This window comes from Macaca nemestrina, chromosome 9 (assembly GCF_043159975.1).
Source record: "Macaca nemestrina isolate mMacNem1 chromosome 9, mMacNem.hap1, whole genome shotgun sequence".
NCBI classification, from domain to species: Eukaryota; Metazoa; Chordata; class Mammalia; order Primates; family Cercopithecidae; genus Macaca; species Macaca nemestrina.
The window spans coordinates 20,634,041-20,659,092 of record NC_092133.1 but is presented as its reverse complement, the minus strand read 5'-3'; the positions used below and the strand labels follow the sequence as shown (position 1 = coordinate 20,659,092).

The following is a 25,052-nucleotide window of genomic DNA, read 5'->3' as shown; positions in this document are numbered from 1 at the left end:
ATGCAGGGGGGTCGTGGGCCTCCAGAAGGTCAGCCTCCCGTAAATCTCCACCCCGGCTTTGGGGTTTGTTTCTCCCCAAGCAAAATTAACCAGAGGCACTGCTGACCTTTGGGCTTCCTGGGTGTAGCGTTACGAAGCATCTCCACATGCTTGTCACAGCTAGAATTTGACAATAAAAATTTGGACGGGGAGACCCTGCCAGAGCCACTGACCTCTTTCCAGTGTGACAAGGGGAAAAAAATAAAAGGAAAACGTAGCACGGGGTGCGGTTTCAGTTGAAGTTGGAGGACACGGAACCCAGCTCGTCTCGCATTTGCTGTCTATGTAGACTCACTAAAGCAAGTTAATTCATTGCTCTTTGACCGCCAGGTCTTTCGTTGTCTTTTGTTGTTGTGGAATGGGGGAAAGAAATACAGAATGGGGAGGAGAACCTAATTAGAAAAATTAAGCCTTGAGAGCTCCCAGCCATGGAGACAGAAAGGGATTTTTTAGAAGTTGTGATTTTAATATCTGCTGCAATCTGATGATTCATGGATTTAAAATAACCCTTTCAGGTCACCAGGACCCTGTTACTTGCTGGCTTTGTACCTCTTAAAGGTCATTTGTTGGCTTCGTCTCTAACAATTTCCATGGTAGACCTAAAATTTCTGGCTGTTAAATCCCCTGTGTAGAAGAAGAAATAGCAAATCTTAGCTGCCTTGGACCTGATATCATTCTTTGTCTTCATTCCCATGGTTTATCCTTGAAGGTTGAATAAATGATGTGGAAGCTAGTCGAGGGACTTTAGGTAAGTGATTTCATGCCCACTTTTTTTAGGTAGAGAAACTGAGGTCACAGGGTGGTAGAGAATGGGCTATAAGATTCCGGTTTCTGAATTGCCTGTGGTTTTGTTGACTCAACTGCTCTTCTGTTATTTTTTAGCCACATGCCTTGAAACAGTCCTCTCTCCCATGTTTCTTCATCAGCACCATTAACCCAAGGTATACTGTCCTCTCTTATCTTTCACAAGGTCTTGGAGTTCCCATGCCTTTGTAAGCATCCCTCCCCGAGATCAAGCACCAACCAAAATCACATTTGGAAAAATTGCTTGTTTCCCAAGAAGCTTTGGAGGATATGATTTTGTATAGAACGGCTTCACAGGTTTTCTGTTCATTCTTTATGGTGGAGTGTGTGTGTATGTGACTCTGTCTTCTCTCCATCCCTCTTTTTTTTTTTTTTTTCTGAGATGGAATTTCACTTTTGTGGCCCAGGTTTGAGTGCAATGGCGTGATCTCAGCTCACTGCAAACTCCACCTCCCGGGTTCTAGCGATTCTCCTGTCTCAGCCTTCCAAGTAGCTGGGATTGCAGGCATGTACCACCACACCCGGCTAATTTTTGTGTTTTTAATAGAGACAGGGTTTCATCACGTTGGTCAGGCTGGTCGCAAATTCCTGACCTCAGGTGATCTACCCGCCTTGGCTTCCCAAAGAGCTGGGATTACAGGCATGAGCCACCATGCCCAGCCTCCCCGTCCCCTTTTATCTATTAAATGAATGTGGTCACCATCAAAGATGGTGCCTAACTCTTCTTTGTTTTCAGTTCATCTTAAATTCACATGTAATTCACATGTCATAAAAGGTACCACTTTAAAGTGTACAATTCAGTGGTTTTTTAGTATATTTAGTATATTTACAATATTGTACAAACATACCAGTATCTTAATATTTTTATCATCCCCAAAAGAAACCCTGTAACCCTAGCAACCAGTCTCTACCCACCGTCCCCTCAGCTCCTGGCAATCACTAATTTACTTCCTGTCTCTATGGATTTGCCTATTTTGGTTATTTCATATAAAAAGAATCATACAATATGACACTTTCTTGGTCTGCCTTTAAGTTAGCATATTTTCAAGGGCTACCATGTTGTGGCATGTGTCAGTACTCCATTTGTTTTTATTACTGAATAGTATTCCATTTTATGGCTGTACCATATTTTAGTTATCCAGCTACCGGTTGAGACTTGGTGCGTTCTTATCCCAGAACATACCATATTAAGCTCCCAGTGACACCCACATTCATTCCTGGGCTGCTCCATGTCTTCCAGCTATTTTCCTGGTTTCCCGTTGCCTTAGCCTACTTCAGCATGCTCTACAGACATGGGTAGTAACTAAAACATTCCAATTAACTGCATTGTACTTGGCCTTTTTATAAGAAGCAGTAATTAGAAAATATGGTGACCACAAGGTTGATATTAAAATGAAAGATTATAAATACTTTTCTGCCTGAAGGTAGATGGCCTCTGGCCTGCCTCTTAATGGGAGGTTCCTCCAGCAGCTTGCAAGCATTCATTATCTGTTAGTCATCAGCTTAGCGGCCATGGGGCATGAGCCTGTCTTGCTTTGTCTGGAGGCTGAAGACTTTGAGTGACATGGGAGGGCAAGGGCTCCTCCTTTTGAATTCTTCCAATGTCTTCATGTCCTTTAACCTCCTGGCTTAGGGACTTGTGTGCTGGTGGTGGAGCTGGCATTTGCTTGGAATCCACAGCCCTTTGGGTGGGACTCAATCTTGGGGTCGCCTGAAGATTTTGAGATGGCTAGGTCTGGGCCTTTTCTCGTCACAATGGAGCAAGACTATCTCAGAAGCCAGAGTCTGTCTCACCAGTCCCGTGTCTTGGGACTGCACCATTGTAGGGTCTTTGCCCTCCCCTGGAGATTTCTCTCCTGCCGCCTGGGCACCCATTGGCCATTCTACCTGTAAGCTCAGTAGGGTGTAGGCAAAAGAGTTCTGTTCTGGAAGTACCAAAGTCCTGCATTCTGGTTTCAGTCCCTCATAACTGTGTATAATAAGTCACTTAATTTTCTCTGCCTCATTTTCTTCTGTTTTAAGATGGATTTGGAGATTATTGGCTTTGACCACCTAAAAAGAATGTAGTGACAATCAATTTAGAGGTCTAAAAGAGCCTTTGAGGAAGTAAAATGGAATCTTCAAATGGACTACATGCTGATTATTGACACTGCCCTAGCACCGATAGTTGATGCTAATGACTGATCATCAGAATTGCTTGGCAAGTTGGAAAAAAATACATACAGATCCTGGGCCATTACCAAGTTTCATTTAACAGATCTGAGTGCATCAGGAAAGAAGTCCCTCTAAACAAGTCGGCAAGGTTTGGATACTGTGCAACCATTTTTTTTTTTTTCTTTTTTGAGACGGAGTCTCACTCTGTCGCCCAGCCTGGAGTGCAGTGGCCGGATCTCAGCTGACTGCAAGGTCCGCCTCCCGAGTTCATGCCATTCTCCTGCCTCAGCCTCCTGAGTAGCTGGGACTACAGACGCCCGCCACCTCGCCCGGCTAGTTTTTTGTATTTTTTAGTAGAGACGGGGTTTCACCTTGTTAGCCGGGATGGTCTCGATATCTTGACTTCGTGATCCGCCCGTCTCAGCCTCCCAAAGTGCTGGGATTACAGGCTTGAGCCACCGCGCCCGGCTTTTTTTTTTTTTCTTTTGAGATGGAGTCTGGCTCTGTTGCCCAAGCTGGAGTGTAGTTTCATGATCTTGGCTCACTGCAACCTCTGCCCTCGGGTTCCAGCAGTTCTCCTGCTTTAGCCTCCCGAGTAACTGGCATAACAGGCACCTGCCACCACACCCAGCTCATTTATATTTTTTGGAGAGATGGGGTCTCACCATGTTGGCCAGGCTGGTCTTGAACTACTAACCTCAAGTGATCTGCCCACCTGCCTCCTAAAGTACTGGAATTACAGGCATGAGCCACTGTGTCTGGCCCACTTACCTTCTTTGTGTTAATTCCTGCACCACTGATTAGCTTATTGTCCCATTGACTGTGTCTTTAGATGACTTCTCTGGGCCTCAGAATATCTAGTCCATAGCTGACACAGAGCATATGCTTAATAGTAAATGCTGCAGGAATCCATGCATTGAAGTAGAAAGAGATTTTTAGGTCATGTTCCCCATTTCTTGCTACAGACTTAGGCAAAGAATGGAGAAGAGGTTGTCCAATGAAGAAATGAAGTGACATGCCAGGTCAATGACAGAGCTAGGCCTGGAAATAGGTTTCCAGATTCTTCCCCTTCTACCATGCTTTTATTGGGAGTACGCACTCATAATTTGAAGAGTGACTTTTGGGGGAGGGTGGAAGGAAGGCCTGGGCCTCAGCCTAAGGGGCCCATTGGTTGTGAGAGGAGGGTCTGGTGAAATTCCACACCGATTTGTGCATGTGTGAGCTGCTGTACCATAGCCTCCCTGCAGAACCAGGCAAGTGCAGAAATAGTTTAGGGACAGGGATGTTGAAGGATTGGCGGGGTAAAGAAAACAGTGAATCCCAAGTTTTGTTAATTGGATTTTTTTGTTTGTTAGTTGTTTTGCTTCGTTGTCTTCATCATACCAGGGGCCTCCTGAAATCTAGTAGAAAAATTTTCTTGGAAAACAATTCAATGTTTGTCCATAGGGCTTAGGAGGGGGAGATGGTAGATGCTCGAAAGTCTTGCTTATTACTTTGGGGACACTGAGATGTTCCCTTCACCATGTACTTTGAGACACACATCCTGGTTGAGTTCAGGCAAAGATGCCTAACAGTTGATAAGAAAACTGAGAAAGACAGAAGGGTTTGTAAGGTAAGTCAGGGTGAGTGAAAACACATCGGGTGTGCTGGAGCCCTAGATGCTTGACTGCCACTCGCCCTTGTCACCTCAGGCAATCTGGGTCTTGCTCTGTTGACCTTAGTTTCCTCCTTGCTACTAGCAGGTTAGTTCCACCTTTCTGCCCATTTATTTTGTAGGGTTATTGTGGATGTTGTTCTGAACTCTGAAATACCCTCTAAATATGAAGTGATACAGTATTAGTGCTCTTTACATGGTTATGATTAAAAATATTTATGAGAAAAAGGTTAACTATAAGGATTTCATTGAAAATCTTATAACAACCAACTGATAGAAGATAAGGCTATTAAATTGTTCACACAGATGCCTTGATATCCTACGTTTCTTTCCCTATATTCCTTTTATGTGAGAAATGAGATAGTGATTTAAGGGAAAAACTTGCGAGTTCCGACTATGTTGGCTTTTTTCCCCGCAAGTCAACCTCAGTATCCTTACTTAAATCTTCCCTCCCCTTCCCCTTCCCCTTTCCCTTTCCCTTTCTTATTTCTTATTTCTTTTTTCTTCTCCCTCCCCCCCCTCCTCCGTCTTCTTTCTCTCTCTTTTTTCCTTTTCTCCTCTTCTTCTTTTTTTTTTTTTTTTTTTTTTTGAGACCAAGTCTTCCTCTGTCGCTCAGGCTGGAGTGCAGTGGCACCTTCTTGGCTCATTGCAACCTCCACCTCCTGAGTTCAAGTGATCCTCCCACCTCAGCCTCCCAAGTAGCTGGGACCACAGGCACGCGCCACCACACTCAGCTAATTTTTTTTTTTTTTTTGGGTAGAGTTGGGGTCTCGCTATGTTACCTAGGCTGGTCTTGAACTCCTGGGCTCAAGCAATCTTCCTGCCTCAGCCTTCCAAAGTACTGGGATTACTGGCGTGAGCCACCATGCCTGGCTTGAAATTTTTCTATGGCTTTATTCTTTCTCCAAGTCCAGAGTCTACCCAACCTTCTGAGATCTTTGGTTTTCTTTTCCTAGGTAACTATAGTACATACTTATTTATGTCAAACAACAGAAATCATCACATTATTTCTGAACTTCCTTTTCTATACAATCATGCTTTCTAGGCAAGTAAAGTCTCTGTTTTAGGCTCTCTGGATTTTTTCAAAAGATGCAATTCCTAGAGTATGGTTTTACCTAGAACAAAGCAGCCTAATCTCCTGTACCTTCTGCAACTGCAGAAAAATTGGTTAAACAGACTTTGTAATGATGCCCCTTACAATTCTGAAGGGACTTCTGAAATAGTTTCACAGAGTTTCAGTGTTAGGTATATTTGATCAATGCTAACTTTTGGAAAACTTTGGTGCCTGTATGATTTAGAGTGTAGGGCAGAATATTAAATTAATCACAACTGCTTGTGTTTTAACCATTCGGGGTAAATTGGGATTCCCTGACGCCCAGGCAAAATTACTTGTTTATAGAAGATGGGCTGAGTTTTCCATCTTCCATTTCTGAGAAATGAGGTAGGTTTAGAAAGAGGCAATCAGGCCTCTTCTTTAACAGACATTTGTGTGTCTATTAGGTGTGTGTCACAATATGAGTTCCCGAAGAAGTAAGTGTCTGCTGTTGGGGTGGATACTTGTACTTCTTATTTTCTTACTTCACACATTTTTCTGGTATTTCCCTTTTTATGGTGAGTGGCTTCTGGTTGTCTTTTCTTTTGTGTAATGATATGAGAGTCACGATGCGGTCTTCAGTGTTGCATATTTGTAGGGGATCTGTATGAATGGCCCGTGGTGAGGCTGCACTGAAAGGTTAGGAGCAACCACCTTGATGCGGGGGAGGCTTAGTGACTTTGGACATCATGGGCTATGACTGGCTATACCCTTGGCTTTGGATGTATAAGCAGAGTATTGACTTTGTATTTTATAAAAACCAGAAGTACAACTTTCTGGCAGCAGAGGATTAGGAAGATTTATCGAATCTTTCTGCTGGCTATGAGCAGAAAGCTATCATGAGGATAGTATCCAATTAATTCGATTTTTTGGTCGGGCATGGTGGTTCCCACCTGTAATCCCAGCACTTTGGGAGACTGAGGTGGGAGGGTCATCTGAGGTCAGGAGTTTGAGACCAGCCTGACCAACATGGTAAAATCCCATTTCTACTAAAAATATAAAAATTAGCCAGACGTGATGGCACGCGCCTGTAATCCCAGCTAATTGGGAGGCTGAGGCAGGAGAATTACTTGAAGCTGGGAGGCAGAGGTTGCAGTGAGCTGAGATCACACCACTACACTCCAGCCTGGGCAACAGAGTAAGACTCTATCTCAAAAAAATCATAATTTCTTTTACTTTCCTCTCCTCTCCTCTCCTCTCCTCTCCTCTCCTCTCCTCTCCTCTCCTCTCCTCTCCTCTCCTCTCCTCTCCTCTCCTCTCCCCTCCCCTCCCCTCCCCTCCCCTCCCCTCCCCTCCCCTCCCCTCCCCTCCCCTCCCCTCCCCTCCCCTCCCCTCCCCTCCCCTCTCCTCTCTTTCCTTTTCCCTCCACACTCCCGTCTCCCCTCCCCTCCTTCCCTTTCCTCCCCTTTCCTTCCCTCTCCTTCCCTTTCTGTCTCTTTCCTTCCTTTCTTTTCTCTCTTTCTTTCAACAGGGTCTCACTCTGAACCTTTTCCAGGCAGAATTGCTCAGGGATTTTTAGACTTCCATTCTGGAAAAGAGGGGATAGTTATTTTGGTGTGATTGTGGTCTTGTGGTTAGACCTTGTGATGGGGGCCTCAGCCAAAGGGTTCAAATTTTTTTCCAAGCTTTTCCCTCACAACTTGAGTTAATCCGAAACGTTGCTTTTAGGCCACTGGACATGCTTTTCTATATGCCTGTGTTTGGCTGTTTGGATTGAAGGCCCAGCAAGGGAAGGCCCCGTCGCCCATCTGATATGGGCAGGCCTCTACAATTTTATTCCCTAACCAGGACATGACAAACTATGGCCCATAGACCAAAACTGGCTTGCCACCTGCTTTTGTCTGGCCAGTGAGCTAAGAATGACTTTTTATTATCATTATTAATAATGTTTTTTGAGGCAGGGTCTCATTTTGTCACCCAGAGTAGAGTGCAGTGGTGCAATCATGGCTCCTGCAGCCTCAGACTCCTGGGCTCTAGCAGTCCTCCTGCTTCAGCCTCCTGAGTAGCTGGAACCTACAGGCATGTGCCACAAGCATGTATCATCACGTCCAGCTAACTTTTTTTATTTTTGTAGAGTCTTGCTGTTGTTGCCCAGGCTGGTCTGGAACTCCTGGCCTTCAGCAATTCTCTGGCCTTGGCCTTCCAAAGCGTTGGGACTACAGGCCTGAGCCGCCGCACCCAGCACTTTTATTATTTTTAAATGGTTGAAACACATCAAGAGAGGAATAATATTTTCTGACACAGGAAAATGATATGAAATTCACATTTCAGTGTCTATAAATAAGGTTTTATTGGAGCACAGCCATGATACAAGACATACCCTCACTGCCTGTGGCTGCTTTCGAGTTACGAGGACTGAGTCGAGTAGTTATGACAGAGATCGTATGGGCCGCAAAGCCTAAGATATTTGCTGTCTGGCGCTTTACAGAAAAGGTTTGCCGGCCCTGCCCTGAACAAATAAGGGGACAAATTCCACTTGCCCGTCCATCTGTGGAGCAGAGTCTCTGAAAGGAAATACTGGAAATACTGGAAACCACATGGGTGTTTTATCAAGGATGTGAAGTTTCCTGGCAACTTCGTTGCCTCATCATCATCATCATCATCATCATCATCATCATCATCTGCCCTTTAAGTTTGCTGCTTGTTTAGAAAAGAAATGTATACAGAGCCCTCAGTAGCGGCTGTAAGGGGGCAGGTTCTCGGAGCAGCTCATCCTCGACATTCTTGCCGCTGATGGAAGATTCTTGAGGATGAAGGCCCCTCTATGGGAGCAGGCTCCATCTGTCTGGCTTTAGTAGATGCCAGTTTCTGCTAAGACTAATTCCTAAAGGAGCCTCTCCTCATTTTCCTTTTCTCCCTGTTTTCACTGGGGGGAAGTAGAAGAGGAGAAAAAGAAATTAGAGATGCTTACCTTTTTCTTTTTGCTGGTAATTTAACAGTCTTTTCAGCTGCTTTGATTCCTGTCGGGCCATTGGTGTTGTACGTATTTCAAGATTTGCTCACAGGTCCAAAGCTTGACTTAAGCTCCCTGAGACGTATCATAAAATATGATGTGGGGAAAAACCCTAATGGGCCATGATCAGAACATTATTATTCAACAAAGGATGAAATGCTTAAGCCAAGATGGCCTTCTTTCTTTCTTTCCTTTTTTTTTTTTTTTTTTTTAAAGGAAAGTTGAGCAGACTCCCTTCCAACCGTTTTCAATGTAGGAATTCCCACAGCCCCATGTGATTGCAGTTTGTTGAAAAGTTTAATGTTTTTGTAGGCAATTCATAATTTCCACGTTGAACAGCCTAAGAGGAAGAGAGCTGGAGCCCACTGTTGTTTTTATAGTGGGATGGTGGGAACTTTTTTTTTCCCTCCCCCAAAAGGATATAAAACCAAGTCAGATGGTTGGGAAAACGTGGCACAGGGTTCCAGCCCTTTTGTAAATCTGAGATGCCCCCTCCTTCAGGTCTTCCTTTAGGACCTAACAGAATAGAATTTCCTGCTGCTTAATGTCTCCAGGAAGGAAAAAATTTTCCTCTAGGCTGTAATAGTACCTAATTTCCTTTTTCTTCCCTTTATTTATTTATTTTCCCTATTAATAAGGACCAATTGTAGAAGATGAAGGAAGCTGGGAAACCCATCACTTTTGGAGAAGGTTAATAGCTTCCTTTAGAAAATCCTGACATAATACTTATTTCCCCAAAAGGCACTTCATCAGCCTGAATGCCAGTTAAGATTCAAGGAACGGGCTTGGATTTGTGTGTACCCAGCGGTTCTGTGGCATCAAGTTGCACTGGGAAGGAGAGTTTGGGGCTGTCACTGCGGAGTCCCTGCAAGTCAGCAGGACCAGGGCTGTCTTCCTGCACCATCTGGATTTGGTTAGCTCTCTCTGGGCAGTGGGGCCGAGTCTCATTTCCTCCAACAGTAATGTTATATAGGCAATGATCCTGAGCTGCCCTAACATAATTGAAAATTATGTGTATTGTAGGCTTGGAGCGCTGAAATGTAGGCTCATAAAAATATGTGGTGCAGGTAGCCTATGGAGATTGGATGTGGCACACAATGAAGCTTTTATGTAAAGTAAGAATTATAAGTCTCCATGTTAATATTGTATTATGAGTATGACAGTTCCTGGGTGGGTCCTCAGGGCAGGTCTGTCACCTTCAACAAAGCCCAAGTTTCCTAATTTGACAGAGCTAGTATTTGGACGTAATCAAATCAGTTTTGCAGGTGGTCAAAGATGAAAACTTGTCCACCAACGTAGCTCTCCCCACTGAGGGATAGCTTGGGGTGTAGATGGGTTCGACTCCATTTGGCGTTTTTGTTCACGGGTTTTTATGAGATGGAGAGGTGAGTGTTCGTGGGTGTCCACTTTGGTTGGCCTCAAGGAAATGACTCTATTGAGTGGTTTTGACCAATGCAGCGCATATAGTTATGTGGTAAGTGAGAATGGGAAGAAGTCGGGGTGAGACGGGGCAGTCAGATTCCCAGAGCCCTCTGGCCTGGGTTACAGATGGAGACTCTGGAAATATTTACTTCAGTAATCAACTTGAGATGATACTGCTCCCAGAGAAGGTAATTGGAAGTGGTAAGATGGTAAGGATGACTGAGGGGGTTCCTGTATTTACTGTCTGGGGGCTTGGAGTCCTAGAAATCCTTCAGTGTTTGGGACAGACTCCCCACCTAATACCCTGTGGCAGATAGGACAACTCCTTCGGTACTCAGATGAAAAAACCAGAGATCACAGAAGCAAGGGGATTCGATGCAGGGTCTTGTGGCGAGTTACAGACACAACGAGACTAATATCTAGGTTGCTCACCATGGGAGGCCTCTGGGTGAAAGCTCTGAATTTGTAGCAGACCCACCCACCTTGTATAGATCCTAGACATCATGGGAAAATCGACTGTGCACTTTGGCAGGTAGTTCTTGGGCAGTGATCTTTCAGTTTTAAGTATAACCAAATTTGGTTTGAATTTACCAAGCCGTCGTATCTTTGAGGAACTCGTCGGCTGACTTGTGGATGGCTTTGGCACTTCTGTCTCATGTGGAATTTGTGCAAACTATTCTGTATTATCCTTTCCTGTCTTTTTTCTTTCTATTGAAATTGTTCTGACCATCAAGACCTAACTCTGTGCAGCCTTCCCCAGTCTCGTGTCCCAGAAATTCTGTCATCTTTCTTGGCATTTCCTGAGTTCCTGAGTTCCTGAGTCTCTGTCACAGTGTCACCATATTCTGTCTTGATTTACCTGTGTCTGTAAGGCTCCTCATGCTGGCACAAGCTCCGTGAGAGCAGACATCTTTGTATCTCCTAATGCTTGTCACAGCCTGTACACAAAGCAAGTAGTACTCAGTGTTCATTGAGTAAAGTTTTCCATAGAATTACTATTAAAACCAGCCACGTATTTTGCTTGAGGAGGTCTCCAAAATGACCAAGGTGTCTCCTTATATCCCCTCCAAGCATTCATTAACTGATGAATTAGTGAGTTGGCGGTGGGAAACATAAAGGCTCCTCTCCATGTGCTTCTAAGCATTGTGTCTAAGTTCCGTTTGGTTTCCTGAGTGAAACTGTCATAATGTTACCAACGGAAGTTAAATGCCTAAGAGTTTCTTATACATGAGCTGAGTACGCCTGTGACTGGGGAAGCCACCTCACCTCATTTTACCTTGTCTGCAAAATGAGGAACTGGGGCAACTCATCCTTCAAATCTCACTGAAAGCTAATGGATTGCTTTTGACAGAAGTAGCTCCCTTGGGCCGTATATTCATTTCCTAGTTTGGAGGAAGGTGGGGACAGACAGAATTGACTTACACCTTTATTTTTATGTCTACGGTAAATAAACCCGTGCATACTAAAGCATTCCTCTGGTCTTTTGAGGTGAGTGTATACATTGTGTCTGGCACCGTGCATCTTTTACCAAGAAGTAATTTTTGTTGAGTAAACTTGGGTTGTGTGAAGAACTGCATGCTCACCGTACTCAAATAGCTTTTGCTACCAAAAGGATAGCTGCTCACATGTACTTGACTTCCTTTAAAGTGAAGGATGATGACATTTGAAAAACAGAGGTTGAGAAGGAGCAGATTTGGAATTGATGGTTTCCTAGGACACTTCTGGCTTGAGATTTGTGTTTTACTTCCTTTGGAATAGCTCTGTATTCCTCTCCCTCCCCACCTCTCCCACTGCCCTCCACCCCCCACCCAATTAAGGTAGTAGCAATGAAATCATTTTTTTCTGAAGCTACCCTGTAGTTTGAATGCAAAGATAAAAAATACAGTTGCTAGTAACATTAATCTTCTATATGTGTACCTGTTGAACTTGAGCTCTAAGGAAGAACCTATTGGTATCGCATGCTTTTTCTTTTTTTTTTTTTTAATGATTATTTGCATGCTTGTATGTTTTTTAGTTTCTGACCCATGTCACAGTTATTTCTTGGGCTAGCTGTTCTGCGTTTACTTTCTGAATTCATTGTTTTCCATTTCACTTTTGTTTCCTCTCGCCAGTATCTCCAGATGAAATGGCCACTGCTTGATGTCCAGGCAGGGAGCCTGCAGAGTAGACAAGCTCTCAAGGATGCTCGGTCCCCATCGCCGGCACACATTGTCGTAAGTAACCTCCCAGAGATGATGGCTTCCTTTATTGAGGGGGTGAAAAAGAAAATGCTTTTTTGATGATAACAGGCCTTATTTGTCATTTTTCTCTTTCTTTAAACAAAATTTCTTTGGAAATATTCTTGGATATAGCTTATGTCTATAAGGTATTCATTTTCTGCTATTGGACCTTAATGACTATAACCTACCCAGAAATTTTACAAACCTTTCCTCCACTCTTTTCCATGTATTCGGTTAGAATCTAGCCTTGCGGGCTCTAGTTTATGGGACACAATCACCATGGTATGGAGGAGACTAGAAGTGGTATCAAAGCAGTTATAAAAATACATTCAGGGGAGGTGAGGTGAAGAAGAGGGAATTAGAAAACTCAAAAGGGGGTCCTGGATTTGAAACTTGCCTATTATCGTCTCCCCCAATTTATCTTAATATTTGTTGGTAACATTCTACACTAACATTAGACAAATGTCATCTGGGCTGGCTTGATTTGTAAACCTAGAGTATAAATGAACTCAGAAAGGCTAAAATGGAATTTAATCTATACATCTATGACTTTGAAAGTATGTGGGTTCGATAGAGAAAACATTTGTTTTTAGTACTAAGAGACTACAAGTGTGTGTCTACATATATTTTTAATGTATTTTCTTAGGGCTTTGTAGGCTCTAAGAGTGGAATTTATAAATTAACCTCTTGAGAAGATAGCTCAGCCTTATTTGAAGATTCCCTTCTATATATCATGAGCTGGACTTCATGCTTTTGAAATAATTAATGGAAGGCACATTTTTATAATGAATCCATCCATGACAGGTAGAATTATGCAAAGCATGAATCAATCATGTATTTTTCATTGAAGTATCACAAGATGTTAATCATAAATACATTTTACTTCTATATTGTAATTTCTAAAAATCGCAAAACAAGTTTCTTTTTTTTTTTTTTTTTTTTTTTTGAGACGGAGTCTTGCTCTGTTGCCCAGGCTGGACTGCAGTGGCCGGATCTCAGCTCACTGCAAGCTCCGCCTCCCGGGTTTACGCCATTCTCCTGCCTCAGCCTCCCGAGCAGCTGGGACTACAGGCGCCCGCCACCTCGCCCAGCTAGATTTTTGTATTTTTTAGTAGAGACGGGGTTTCACCGTGTTAGCCAGGATGGTCTCGATCTCCTGACCTCGTGATCCGCCCGTCTCGGCCTCCCAAAGTGCTGGGATTACAGGCTTGAGCCACCTCGCCCGGCCCAAAAAACAAGTTTCTTAAGTAGAAGAATCTTAAGATGCATTCTTCCGTTTTGGGCTAAGTGCCTCCTTATTTTGGAGCTTGCTGTAACTGAACATGTGTTATTTAATGAGTTATACCTCTCTCATATGTGTGTGTACATATCACAAAATAACTTATTTTTGTAAAACCATATTTTGAGTCATCATTTGTGACAATGTCTTCTTTTCTATGGTATAAACGAGGCATGTAGAAAGAAGATTGACATTTGCTAGAAGCTTCCCCTTTCTTCCAACTCCACAATAAAATGGATGCTCATAATTATGTCTGCTCCTATAAGGTCAAGATTTCAGGGCTGGAAGTGACCTTAGATCATTTAGGCCCAACGTGCCCTCAGAAAAGGAAACTGAGGCCCAGAGATGCCTTAAGTGAATTGCCCAATGTCACACGCTGAGTCAGTGGCCAGAGCAAGGCCTGGATCCAGTTCTCTGCTCCCTTTCTAGAGCCTTGTGGTGTCTTCTCTCCTACGGGAGGTGAAAGTAACTTGCTGTGGTTGGTTCTGTTTTGCTGACTGTAAATTGGGTCATGGTCAGGGACAGTGCATAGGTGTAAAGAAGTTGCTAGTTGGGGGTTCTAATGCAGGTTTCTTTGAAAGTGAATGCCCTGTTTAAAAAAATTCATAACAAACATACAGAGATTTTTTTAAAAAGCGTGACAGTTCTAGACACCTAGAGAATAAAGTGAAGAAGCCTGTTTCACTTTTCCCGCCTCCCTGAATTTCCCAGCGTGGTCCAGGCTGTGAAATTTATTTCTCTGCGTTTGGCAATGGTTGATGGGAATTTCCCACATTTATTTTTTAGCTACAGAGAAAGGACATTATCTTTAAAATCTCTTCGTTGTTTTCTCTCTTTGAGTGAGGAGAGAATATGCGAATCCTGGCAGTAGTTCAGAGTGGACACAGCCCCTGTGTTTGTGGCATAGGCTCTGTGGGCCCCATGCCAGGGGGCATTACCCCCGTGCAAGAGTGGGGATTCGTCCATCTGGATAGAGCAATGATTCTCCACCCCAAATTCCATAAGAACATTTGCCGCAACTTAGGCCCTAAGCATCTCATTTTCCTATGTAGAAGTTAATGATCTGGAGGAGATGGCAAAACATTCCTTCCAGAGCCTGTGTGGATTTTGGCCAGGGGTGCAGCAGGGGGGCTTAGGCCCCTTCTCCCTCTGCTGTGTCTGTCTTAGCAGGTGTGTTGACCCACAGCAACTCCCCTGGGGCATACACACCATCTTGTAGTTGGAGACCTTTGTCCAAAGCAGCCACAGCTGGCAACTGTCCTACAATCTTTTGTGCTTTCTGCTGTGCCAAAGGGACCTGGGAATGGCCATTGCCTAGAGGGGATGGGCTGGTGGAGGAAGGTGGGCTCTGGGAGCTGGGGAGAAGGAAAAAGCCATGAACTTGGACAAAAGGACAAATGTGGTTTACGGTTGCGAAATACTTGAGTGCTTGTCATGAATGGCGACTTTGGTTCTATCAGTCAGCCCTGTGATGGGGCTTTTCTGCAGTCTTCACCTGACACCAGGGGTGAGAAGGAGGATGTCTGGGGAGGAGGAATTATTTGAGGGAGATAGGAAAGTAGAGTGGAAGAAAGGCCGTGTGTTTTTGACCTCCATCCACCTGGTCACCTCTAGTTTTGGGGATTGAGGATGCATACACCTTGAGACTACAGATTTATGATTATATTTTTGCTGAATGTAAGGCAATGTGCCAACCAAAACCAGCTGTACCTTGGCTGGTACGGTGTGTCTGTGTTTGTAAAGGGCGCATTCTGAATGGTGGCTGATACATCGTTTGGGTCTTTGTAGAGTCAAACATCGGCCAGAGGGTCTGGTTCTTGTTTGGAGTCGCTGATGAAGGGCTAACTTTTCTGCAGACACTTGGGGCTCTTGCCCACACTTTGCTTTTCATTCTTTTTAGTAAGACGTTGTCACATCACAGTGTTTCATCAGACATGTTTCAAAATAATTGTCTAAGGATTGCTTCCTAATTTCTCCGAAATTTGGAATTGTTGTAACTTTTGGGCCAAGCTATTTCATAATTATTTCTACTGTCTTGCTTGGAGAATTAGGGATGTATTCAGTGTTTATTATTAGTCATTCGAAACTACAACTTTCACAGATTGCTAAGAAGAATAACTTTTTCCAGTACCCATTTGGGGTAGAATCTTCACGTGGGAATTGAGAGCATTTCGCTGGACTATTTTAATCTGATTGGATTATTTTCATGTGGTATGTGGGTTACCACATTAGAAAAAATTGATGTGTAGAATAAATGTTCTTAACAAGTGGAGGTCAACTTATCAAATGATATTTCAATTAAGAATAGACTCCACAAATTTTAGTTCCTGTAGCTGATATAGCATCTCGTTTGTTACAATCCAGTGATTCCTAATCTGTGTTCAGAGGAGAGAGGAAATTGATTCCAACAGGGATGATGTCTTCATTGGCTGGCCCCAAACTGGGAGTTTATACAAGGCATTAGTCTTTGCCTTCCTCCTCCCCGCCTTCCCTCTCTCTTCTTCCCTCCCCACAACCCCCAACAAATTCATGGACTTCTTAACAACTCGGAGACATTAGCCACAAGTTCCAAGACACCCCCAGCCCCCAGCCTCCCCAATCCTATTTTTGCATTCACATAACTAAGCTCTTTTTCTTTCTTGGTGGAGTTTTGAAATTTATATTTTTAATTCTTTGCTCCCTTTTTCCCTCTTACAAAATGAGTGCCAAGCAGCTAAGTTGTGCTGAGTGGTAGAGTTTGAGTCAGTCTTGGCTGGTAAGCTGTGGGGTTAGGAGCCGCTCCCTGGATACCACCTCCGGTGTCTGTGCTATACAAAGACTTTCATTTAGCTTCCTTTGTATCCAGCAAAAAAAGATTCTGTACCCCAAATGGTGGTATTTTGGTATAGTATATGTCTTACAAAATGGCAAAAGGCTTCAAAAGTTCCTACAGTTTTATCTTGGGGGTTTCCTTTTGAAGTCGATGTAGAATTTTACCTTGGGGTGGATTTTTTTGTGCTTCTTGGTCTGGTGTGTTTTGTTGTGTAATGAGCATGGAGGTGTGGGATAAGAAAGCAGACTGAATCCTGAGGAACAAAGCCTGCCAGACTGTGGTGGTGTACTTTTCTTGTTGTTATTGCTTAAATGCTGCAAGAGAGTGGAAAACTCTTACGAAATAATGCACGATGGGTAGAGCTTCAGAGAAAGTCTCTGCCATCTACCCTGTGCATTTTCAAGGAAGCTCAGAGGGCATGCTGAACCTTTACTTTTTGTTTCTGAAGAGTTCAGGGGAGCCTACCCATAATTAATTTTTTAAAACACTACCTAGAGAGCACCCTCTTGGTTATTAAACACATGTGTTGTTTCGATGGGATGTTTGACCTGGATTCTGGATGCTTGCTGGGATGTGGCATGTGTTGGGAGGCTCTCTGCTGCCTGCTGAGCACCAGCAAAGTCACGGTGGCCCCTACCTCTGTGGGAGGCCCTGCGCCAGGTGCCCTCAAAGAGTAGAGGGCCCATGAGGCTATGACCAGGGGGACATGATTTCAGCTGAGAAGTTGGTGGGGATTACAGGCCTGGGCGGCTCCCTGAGGAAATTGCATTAAAAGTGAGATCTGAAGACTTGATTGGGGTTGGCCCCGTGAAGGAACAGGAGAAGGGATGGGGAGTGTGCAGAAGCAAACACATGTATGAAAGTCCTCAAGGGAAAAGTGCTTGGTTTGGACAGAGGCAGGAAATCAGGTAGGAGGCTAGAGGTTGGGCAGGGCTCCGGGAGAGTGACGTGGGGTGCAGCATATGGTGAGGATTTGACACTGGGGAGTCACTTGAGCAGGTTGGCTGTTTCAATAGGAGCGTGTGTTAAGCTGGCAGCGGGGATGGTGAAAATAGAGATGTGGAGGAAACAGCAGCGGAGCTTGCTGATAGGTTAGGTATTGGCATTGAGGGAGAAAGGAGAGTCAAAGGTAGGTAGCTGGAGACGCTTCACTGAATGGAGAGTATTGGAGGAGGAGCAAGTTTGGGGTGGAAGCGTTGTCTTTTTGGAGAGATTGTATTTGCCATTGACTGATTCATTCGTTGTTTCTGCAAATGTTTAGTGTGGGAAAAAGCATTCTAGACACCGAGAGAGAGCGCGGTCGATGAACGATAACAGCAACAAAGACTGTAGCGCTTCCTACATGAGGCTTGTTCTAGTTGCTTCAGAGGCTGTGTTACCCTTATTCTAGAGAGAGGAGGAACTAGGCCCAGGGAGGTGGGGATTTGCCCAGTTGTGGGAGTCAGGATGTGAAACAAAGCAGCCTGGCTCCAGAGCACACCATCCTCTCCACCAGGTGGAGAAGGATGGGAAAGAGAAGCTGGGAAAGAGACAATTAAGTGGACGCTTAGAGCACAATGTGTGTGGTGTACTGAGAGTGGCCTGGAGCCCTGGGAATCCCAGGGAACCCCATCCCCACCTGGGAGTGGTGGGCATGGCTGGAGGAGGCCTGCTGGCTTCACTGGAGAGTGGGACATGCATCAGGGTGGCCAGAGACTGGGCTTCTGGGTGTTGTGCTGTGACTACTGCAAAGGGCTCATTGACACATGGTGGGGAGGGCCAGCGTATTTTCTGCGGGCAGGACATTTGGGGGATATGGGGTGTGACCCTGTACTGAGTATCTAAAATCTTTTACTTTTAGATTATCTCCACTTTCTCTACTGCATATATACTTTGTTTTTATTTATTTTATTCATTTATCTATGACTCAGCCAGACTCTCTAAAAGAGTTGACTTGTGTTTCCTAGCAGCCACTGAGTCAGAACTTTCCCATTTTGCAGTCAGGGCTGTGGTCAGGGTGTCTGTGTTGTCTGAGGATATAAAGCAAGCCTTCGGGCACTGCCAAAACCTTATTTTATAAGGAGAACTATGAGTACCTAATAGGAAGAACCAGGCAATCAGGTTATCTTTTGATGGGGAAGAAGTGGTCGATGGGATCAGTGGTGCTTTGAAGGAAGTGGGTGGTGTAGACACCAAAGCATACATGGGGCCATGATAGAGTCCATGGTCAGATGTCCAAAGCTTCCTTCTCTCCTCCCAGAAGCTCTGTCCTCTGGTGAAGAGTTTTGAAGTTCCTGAGGTTTGGGTCCATGGTGTGGCAGGTGACACCATGGCAATAGGAGATATCCTGTCAAGAAGGATTGTGTGACCTCAGTTGTAGCCTCTGCATATTGGAATCACAACAATTTTCAGGGCCTTAAAATCATATGCCATTTCACCAACTGCCCTCCCCCATTTTTTTCAGCACTGTTTGGTAGCCGTCTGTTTCCCCCGATATTCTTGGACACTTCCAGAGATGGGGGCTCTATCTCCTGGTGGTAGACCATTTCTTTTTGGTACAACATGAACTCTTAAGAGAGGTCTGCCTTTAGGGAGCTGCAGTCTCTCTCCTGGAAATGCTCATCTCCTTAATTCATGTTTTGCTGTTTAATTCTGCTTATGCTTCAAGTTGCATATCTTGACAATTTGAAGGTAGCTGTTGTACTCCTCTCAACCCCCAGGTCTTCTCTTCAAAATGATTATTAGTTGTAATTCAATTCATCAGTGACTGGTATCTTAGACTACTTAAGGATGGGAATTGCTAATTTTGTATTTAAAAGTTCTACCTCTAAAGTAAGTGAAATTTATTTTTAAACGTAGCTTTCTTCATTCATAAGCTTTATGTTCATTGTAGACAGTTTGGAAAACAGCCCATAATCTCCCCACTCGGAGATTACATTATGAATGATTTGGTATATTTTCCTTTTAGAAATATACCAAATTATCCTTTTTCCTCTGAGTGTATGAATATTTATATTTGTTTTTAACATACTTGAGCTCATAGTGCTCAGTATTTCCAACCTTCTGTTTATTTAAAATGAAAATTGCTGTAGTTAATAAGTACTTCCCCATGTCATTAAAATGCTTAAGGATTTTTAATGACCACATAACAGTCCATAATATGATTAAACCCCAATTTACTGAATCAATGCCATATTGTTGGGTCTTTAGATTGTCTCCTTTTGTTTCTGTTACTGTGAATGATCCTGTGATGATCATCTTTGTGCACATATCTTTGTCCCCCACCCCCTCCGCTTTTATTATTTTCTTGGGGTAGACCCCTAGGACAGAAGTTAGAAAAGAACAAAGTGTTAAAAAGTTTCTTGATACATAGCCATAGATTATTTTCCTGAAAGTTCTCAACGTTTATAACTACCGGCAGTATGTAAGAGAGTTATGGTTGGAATGATTTTAATGTCTCTGGGGAATTTAATAACAAAAAAATTTCAGCTTCCCTGGAGAGAGACATGCCCGCTACTCCACCCCGCCCTAGAACAGAGACCCTGCCCATCCAAGTCAGCCTCTCCGGGTCCTCCACCTTCAAAACAGGCAAACAAAACGATGGTTTCTTGAATGATTGGTAGGCTTCAAGGTCAGCTGTTTATTTTAGATAATTCACAGCATAACTTTTATATGTTTTAGCTACCTTAGCCCCTGAATATACTCAGTTCATTTAGGACTATTTTAGAGGTCTTGAGTATACTCTTATAACCTCACATTTTTTGCAGAATTTTTTAGTTCTATTATCTTTGTTTTCATGGCATATTGTTGGGCACAGACACTATTTATTCTATGCTATGTGTGAGCTGGGTCAGGATTGTGACCCTGAGTTATGTTTCTGGGAAAATGTACCCACTTGTCAAAGATGCCGTTGGCTCCTGTGATTAAGGTCAGCCCACAATGAATGTGGGGAGGGCTGGCAGCCTCTCAAATCAGCTCTTGACCATTTCTCAAGCTGGGGCCTGTTGTGCTTGGGGGAAGAGTCTTTGGCAGCTCAGCTTGGGGCTAGCGTTTCCTGACATTTGTTTCGCTGAATGTGAACAAGGTTACTGGAAAAAAGGGTTCTCTCCTAAAATAGGTTTAGGGAAGCACTGGGGTATGCGAAGTGAAAGAGTTTCTTTAGGGCAGGATCTTGACTCCGCAGGGGGCTTGGAGGCCTTCCCTAGAATGGGACTTCCTAACACTGCAGAGCTCTTCCCAGCAAGAGGGGCAAGATTGGGACCTACTTTTGAAAGCTGTTTTTGTTTCGGCACCTGCTCTGTTTACGAAACGTGGGAGCCTGTTTTAAATTAATGTGCGCCTACTTAGAGCTACACTCATGGTTTTGACTATGTTTATCTTTCCAGTAAATAAAACAAAATTGTTCATTTGGCACCCAGCCTGTCCTGCTTGTCATTTCTTGTCTCGCTGATTAACTCTGTGGATGGGGTATGCTTCTCCAACCAGATTGTAAGTTTCTTGAAGCCAAGGAACTCTGTGGTTGATTTCTTCACATGTGGCTCTCTCTTCCCACAGTGGTGCTTCGTTAATTAAGCAGAAAACCAATCTCTGGTTAGGGACTGGAGTTGATTTTGTTTGGAATGAGTGTGACTTCATCGTGACCTGAAAGTGTTCAGGACCATCTTGGTTAGCACAAGGGCGTGGACGTGTGTCTACTTTCTACCTGATGGGGCAGCATGTTTTGGGGAAATGTAATTTTGGGTTATGACACTGCATGGTTTGCCAGTAACTTGCTAATCCAACCTTATACATTCCAGCTCACAGTGGAGCGTGTCTAATTGCCACAGCAGCATTTATGTGGAACGTGGTTGCACAAAAGCTCCAGAAAGTCAGGCTGAGGGCTCCTATCTCTTCTCTGTCTTGGTTTAAACTGTCTATTTCTGAGGAATCCTGGGATGGGGCCACTGGCTCTTTAAGAGAGAGCCCAATTTGGAAATCTAGGACTTGATTGTTGATTATGGGCAATAGATACATTTTAAGAATGATGTTGTAGGCTGTATGAAGTTATTTGATGATTGTTTTGTTAATGGCTTGCAGGTCAGATTTTCATCTTTTTAAATTAATTATCATAAAAGGAGAGAACAACTGGATTTCAGAACTGTCCCTTGAGGTGTACTTGAAACTCAGGTGCAAGGGACCCATAGGGGTCTGGCTTGGAAAGTGTATTGCTATGTCCAGTTTACACGTAAGGATGTGCAAATTCAGCAGGTTAGCTGAGCTGCCCAGGAATATCCAGGCAAGAATGACTGTATTCTGATAATTACTCAGGCCTCTGCCTCATCTCTGCTGCCTGCCACCCCCGCCCCGACTCTCTTGTGAGTGCCAGGTTCAGCCTCCATTTGAATGCCAGACAGGAAATTAGCATTCCCAGAATCCATGTCTTTAGTGCACTCTCTCCCTAGCTCCAAACCTGTTACTCCTTGTGTTTGACATCTCAGTAAAGCTCAGCAACATTGACCCATTACTTAGGCCTCAAACCTTGGGTGGCATCATTGATTGCTCTTTTCTTTCACACCCCACATTCAGCCCGCCAGCCCATCCCACAGGACCAAGCGTGTCCTCTCTACCTTCAAAGCGCATGTGGCATCCACCGCTTATCACCACCTCTGCCATTACTACTGGAGTCCAGTGCCATCATCTCTCAGTTGGATGTCGCCAGAGTGTCTTTGCTGGTCTCTTTCTTGCTTCCTACCTTTGTAATAGCCTATCATCCATCTCTGGTCTCCACAGCTCATTCCCATACTTTGAGAGGGCCTTTGAAAGCCTTAGACAGATCACATCACAGACCTCAATACGGAAAGTCGGGATAAATTTTATCTCTGGAAAGAGGCCCAAAGCAGTGATGAACAGATACTTTGTCCTGTCACATGATTGAAAGGTGGGGCTTTGAGACCCAAGAGCTTAGAATGGAGAGCCTAGATGCCATTACGCCCAGGCGCTGGCCGTGCTTCAAGGTTTGTGCTGGTGGAGGAGAGATGGCTGGGGGTCACCTGTAGGCTGAGCAGGTCCCTGTTCATCAGGCCCTGGCTCATCCAGCAGGGCGTGGCTGATGTTTTCAATGTTGTGCCCTGAGTGGGACCTGGATGCTTCCCAGCTGTGCCACATCCGAGCCCTGCATGCCGTGTGTCCAGTTGCAGCCTGACTGCAACGTAAGGCTGCTGAAGAGCTCTGGATGGTGTGAAGCAGTCTGTTTTCTAGCCTGAGCCTGCATAGCCGGCGGATCCTGGACCGTGATTAAGTGCATCACCTAGCCTTGAATGAGATGGGGTCACCGTGTGTCCAAATAGTGGGATAAAGGCTTTACTCTTGTCTCCCTGCTCTGAGGGCACAAGCTGCTTGTTTCTCTCACAAGGACACTGTCTGTGTTGTTCAGGTGCTGGGGTGAAAAAAACAGCAAGCATTTGAAAAGGCCGAAGAAGGAAGGAAAGCTGAGAGCAGCACAGCCCTGGGGACTGATCCATCCCATTGTCCCCAAGGTGGGGGTGTTATCAAGTCCCGTCTTTGAGCCATACCTCTGACTCTTCCCGGAAAGTTAGACCCAACTCAAGAACACACCAAGAGAAGTGTTTCCCCCCAGCCCTTTCCGATTGAAAGGAGACGCCAACCTTGATGGGCGGAGGTAGAAAATACAGTCTAAAAACAGTGTCTTGTAACTGAAGGGGAACATGACTGGGCAGAGGGCTTCTGGTGAAACTTTTGGGATGATTCAGTTGGAACTCAGGAAAAAAAAGTTGTTTTTTTGGAAAGAGGTAGCAGCCCCCTTCAGCCAAAGCTCATAAATGAAGGAATGTCTGAGACTCAGAATTACAGTGACCAAGGCAAGACATTGTCAAAGGCTAATAAGTGAGTTTGGGAGAGGCCGTCTCCATTTTTAGAATATGGCCAAGCATCTTTCCCACCGTCTTCCTCGAGCCCCTTCCCATCCCACTTCTGAAACGCACTGAGTTGGCCATTACTATGCTTTTTTTGAGAGGGAGTCTCACTCTGTCGCCCAGGCTGGAGTGCAGTGGCGCCATCTCGGTTCACTGCAAGCTCCGCCTCCCAGGTTCACGCCATTCTCTTGCCTTAGCAGGTGGGACTACAGGCATCGGCCACTGCGCCTGGCTAATTTTTTTTTGTATTTTTAGTAGAGACGGAGTTTCACCGTGGTCTCGATCTCCTGGCCTCGTGATCCACCCGCCTCGGCCTCCCAAAGTGCTGGGATTACAGGCGTGAGCCACCGCGCCTGGCCTATGCTTTTTTTTCCCTTAAATTATGAAGTCGTTTTCAGGTATTGAGAATAATACCTAGGTGTGAACTCCCAGCGTAAGAAATCAAGCATTCAAAGTGGAATAAGGTTCTGAAGCTGACATCTGTCTCTATACATTTTTTTTTTTTCGATAATACCATTTCCTGTCTCCACCCTCACTCTTTCATTGTGGTGAACTATACTTCCCTTGTTCCATTTGGTTCTGTTGCAAATGTGATTAGGCAAGGGGCAGATATGTGATATTTATTTTGAGTCTTTTACACGCAGAGAGGATCTAAATCTGGCTCTTTGCAACTGCCTTCATACACATGCATACACATACACACAAATACACACACACATACATAAACACATATATATGCACACACCCCCGACTCAGTAGAGGACCCTCATTTGTAGAAGGGTAAAATGGGTGAGGCGGAAATGTCTTTATGGCACCATGGAGTTCTGTGTAGCCAGTTCCAATCCTGGGCTATTCAGTAAGGAATGAAGTTGGAGATAGTTCTCTGTCCCTTACAACCAAAGGAATTCTAACTAATAGTCTGCCAAGTTTTATGTTTATAATAAAAAATGACATGTTTTTTCTTTTGGATTTTTAATGCTTTTGAATTAAAAATGCTGGAACATGAGCTGATTCTTCTGTCGCTACATAAATAGAGCCCTACAAGATTAGAGTGTGCTTGCTTTCTTTAAGAACAGGTTGGTTTGTGCTCGTCTGAGGACTGTTTTAAGGAGACTTATTATACACAATCATCCCCCACAAATGATTTCTAAAGAGAGGCTGGTATGAAAAAAAGGAGTTTCCGTGATTCTCTCCTGTGGTTCTGGGGAATTCTGAAAATGAACTTTAGGTATTTTTGTGAAATTCTTATTTTCATATTTTTGGTATCTCAGAGTTTTCTTTTCTGGCTTCTGTTTAACATACTCCTCTTTGCCCTAAAGCTCTCTTATTTTTGCTCCTTGGGACAACTGAAGAACCCTTAGATAATTAATAGTATGAAATTTAGTTGAAAAATGTCACAATAATGTAATAACATAAATAAGGAGGTGTCACTGTAACCCGTGTTGTGTAGTCTCCTCTACTTACTAACACTTACTTGTATTACTATAAGCATTATTTTTTAAATCATGGAAAATGGGTGGCAAGATGAGCATACAGTTGTTTATTTCGGTTTGACTGATTATTACAACTTCACTATTTGATGAAGGTTCTGTACATTTTCCTTTAAGACACATAGAAACCGTGAGAAGATCCTGTAGCTCCGAAAGGCTACGGTGTCGATCCGAGGACTCTGAGCCCAGTGCAGTGTTTGTACCTGGACTGCAGGCTGGGTGGCGTCTGCTGGGAGCAGTGTG

The 25,052-nt window shown here is 44.1% G+C and overlaps 1 protein-coding gene across 50 annotated transcripts in view; it reads left to right on the top strand.

Moving 5' to 3' along the window:
- The window catches only part of LOC105467983 (transcription factor 7 like 2), a 218,729-nt gene that overhangs the window by 77,738 nt on the left and 115,939 nt on the right, over window positions 1-25,052 (top strand). For 49 of the 50 annotated variants that reach the window (XR_011607626.1, XM_071069103.1, XM_071069102.1 and 46 more), the window contains one exon: window positions 12,231-12,332. Coding sequence is in view for 49 of the 50 variants with exons in the window: in XM_071069103.1 (XP_070925204.1) it covers window positions 12,231-12,332 (102 nt within the window). In the remaining variant the exon portion in view is untranslated. Of the gene's footprint in view, window positions 1-7,114; window positions 11,608-12,230; window positions 12,333-25,052 lie in introns of those variants that run through there. The other variant, XM_024788185.2, reaches the window with a different exon arrangement.